Here is a 2978-nt window from a genome sequence, read left to right as displayed (position 1 = left end):
GGGCCGGGGCTGGGGCCGGGGCCGGGGCGCCGCGGCGGGCGGCGCAGAGCGGCGGCGGCGGGCGGGCGGCGAGCAGCGCGCCGCCGGCTCGGCGGGCCCGGGCAGCGGGCGCTCCGCCCTCGGTGCGCGGGGCCTCCCCTCTCCGCGCCCGCGGAGCGCGGCGCCCGCCTATATCTACGGCCGCGGCGGCCCGGCGCCCGCAAGGATGTGAGGCGGGCGGGCAGCCCAGCCGCCGCCGCCGTGGCATGCCCCCCCGCGCCCGGAGCCGTCGGCGCGGCGCCTAGCCGCGGCTCCGCGGGGCCATGCTGCCCTGGAAGCGGAGCAAGGTGGAGCTGGCGGCGGGCGAGGCGCGGCGGCAGAGCAAGCCCAAGGGGTACGCGGTGAGCGTGCATTACTCGGCCCTCACCTCGCTGGCCCGCGCCTGCCCCGAGAGCGCCCTGCACCGCGTGGGCAGCATGTTCCGCTCCAAGCGGCGGAAATTTCGCGTTACCAGCGAAGATCCCACGTATACTGTGCTCTACCTGGGCAACGCCACCACCATCCAGTCCAAGGGTGAGGGCTGCACCGACCTGGCCGTCTGCAAGATTTGGAGCAAGAGCGAGGCGGGCCGGCAGGGCACCAAGATGAAGCTGACCATCAGCGCGCAGGGCATCCGCATGGCCCACGCCGAGGACAAGGGGCTGCGCCGGCCCGGCCACCTCTACCTGCTGCACCGGGTCACCTACTGCGTGGCGGACCCGCGCCTGCCCCGTGTCTTCGCCTGGATCTACCGCCACGAGCTGAAGCACAAGGCGGTGATGCTGCGCTGCCACGCCGTGCTGGTCTCCAAGCCCGAGAAGGCGAAGGCCATGGCCCTGCTGCTCTACCAGACTTCGGCCACGGCACTGGCCGAATTCCGCCGGCTGAAGAAGCGGGACGACGCGCGGCACCAGCAGCAGCAGCTGGTGGGCGAGCAGAGCATCCCGCTGGTGCCGCTGCGCAAGCTGCTCAACGGGCAGTGCTGCTACAAGCCGCCGGTAGAGCGGAGCCGCAGCGCGCCCAAGCTGGGCTCCATCACGGAGGACCTACTGGGCGAGGAGCAGGAAGAGCGGGCCATGCACTGCGACTGCGAAGACATCCTGGAAGCGCTGGGCGAGCCCGAGGGCGAGCTGCTGCGCCCCAGCACCGGCCGCGGCGAGAGCCCAGAGCTGGGCCAGCTCCTCCGCGACCTGGGCGAGCTCAGCCTGGGCAACGATCTGCGCTCGCTGCGCGCCGACCTGCGCGTCCGCCGCCTGCTTTCTGGGGAAAGCACGGGCAGCGAGTCCTCCCTGGAGAGCGGCGGCACGGACGGGGCCGCCCCGCCCGGCAGCGACGCCGAGCAGCCGCCCCCCGGCGACCCCGAGACCGGCTGAGCACTCGAGCCCATACGGGCGTGCGCGGTGCCGCCGGGGCGCACCGGGTTCCCTCCGGGAATGCACGGCCCCGCCGGGGTGCACCAGTTCCTTATGACCCCTCTGGGAATTCCCGGTCCCTGCCGGGAGTGCACGGCCCCAGCGGGGCGCACCGGCTTCCCTCCGGGAGTGCACGGTCCCTTCCGGGCTGAGCGGCGCCGCAGGGGCGCACCGGGTTCCCTCCGGGAATGCGCGGCCCCGCCGGGGCGCACCGGGTTCCTTCCGGCCTCTGCTGGAATGCACGGTCCCTTCCGGGCGTGCACGGCCCCACCGGGGCGCACCGGACCCCTCCGGCCCCGCCAAGGCCCCTCGGGAAATTCGCGGTCCCGCCGGTTCCCCGCGGTGCCCCCGCGTCCCGCAGCATCCCGGGGAGCGGCCGCCCCTCCCGTGCCGGTGCCGGTGGTCGCCGGAGCCGGACCCCAACTCGCTGCGGCCCGAGGAGGGGAGGCGGCCGCGGGCTGTTTACCTCCGGCTCAGCCCTTGAAGATCTGCCAAATTCCTGGAATAGCTTTCCCCGGGGAGGGCGGCGGGAGGGAGGTGTTGCGCCTTGTTTACAGTCAGAAATCTCATATCGAGAGCCCCCCCCCGCCGTTTTCTCCATTAAAGTCACTCCATCGTGCTGTCGTGTCCAAGAGGTTTGCACTGTTGTGAAGTTCGGGGTTTTTTATTGTTTTTAAGTTAGACCCTTTTTTTTTCGGCCCCGGTCCTGTCCCCGGTCTCAATGCTCTAGATCTTTTGCTGTGCAAAAGAAGACTACTTGTGGCTGTTCACCTGTACATAGGGAAATGTATGCAAATACATTTTGTTATTTTTAAGAACACCACCATTGCGATCTCCTCTGTTTGCACATATGTGAAGAAAATAAAGATGATGGTAACTTAAATGGGGTCACTGTGGCAATTTGGTTGTGTGTGTATTCCTGTAAGGAGCTGGGGGTGGAGAGATCCCTTGGGAAGTGTAGGTGCGGAAGAGCACTGCACGAAAAAGCTGTTACAAGCATCAAGCATGATTCCCATGCTCGCTGGAAATGCTACACTACAGGGAAACACACTGGGCACTTCAGGATTCTAAAAAGACACAGGGATGAGGTTTCCTCTCTGCATCCTCTAACAATGGGCAGGAAAGTGCGAGAAATCTCTCGTCAGGGCGCTGTGGCTGGATCCTAGTCTGGAAAACAACTGCAGGGCCCTGAGACTGCCCTGAGGTACGGTGCCCCTCGCCTGGGCACCGGGGATACTGCACTGTGTTAATGCCTCTGCATCCAGGTGCTGCCGCTGGTCCCTCGCTGCTCACCGTGCAAGCCTGCAACAATTTTTAACCTCACTCAGGGTAAGCAGTGAAGTTGATTGGCCACGGGACTGCCACGGTATTTTTAGCTGTAAATCTGTTTGTAAGTGGCAGGCTCCCAGGGCAGGAGAGATGTTCCGGTTTCATTTGTCCCCAAGTGGAGGTATCAATTAAGAGATAATTAATCTGGCATTTTTTATGTCTAAATGTTTTCCACTGTGCCTGTGCTGCAATCGCTGGAGTTGCAGGAATGTCAATGAA

The 2978-nt window shown here is 65.5% G+C and overlaps 1 protein-coding gene across 1 annotated transcript; it reads left to right on the top strand.

Moving 5' to 3' along the window:
• The first annotated feature begins 236 nt into the window (after positions 1-236).
• FAM43A (family with sequence similarity 43 member A) lies at positions 237-1391 on the top strand. Its single transcript, XM_021536790.2, has one exon. It carries the CDS (start codon positions 303-305, stop codon positions 1389-1391), a length of 1089 nt encoding a protein of 362 aa, XP_021392465.1. The 5' UTR covers positions 237-302.
• The last annotated feature ends 1587 nt before the right edge of the window (positions 1392-2978 follow it).

The sequence above is a fragment of the Lonchura striata genome, chromosome 10, assembly GCF_046129695.1.
Source record: "Lonchura striata isolate bLonStr1 chromosome 10, bLonStr1.mat, whole genome shotgun sequence".
Classification (NCBI taxonomy): Eukaryota; Metazoa; Chordata; class Aves; order Passeriformes; family Estrildidae; genus Lonchura; species Lonchura striata.
This window is presented reverse-complemented; position numbering and strand designations above follow the sequence as displayed.

Excerpts from the sequence above, each read along its gene's own strand:
- FAM43A (XM_021536790.2), top strand. The coding sequence starts at position 303 with ATGCTGCCCTGGAAGCGGAGCAAGGTGGAGCTGGCGGCGGGCGAGGCG.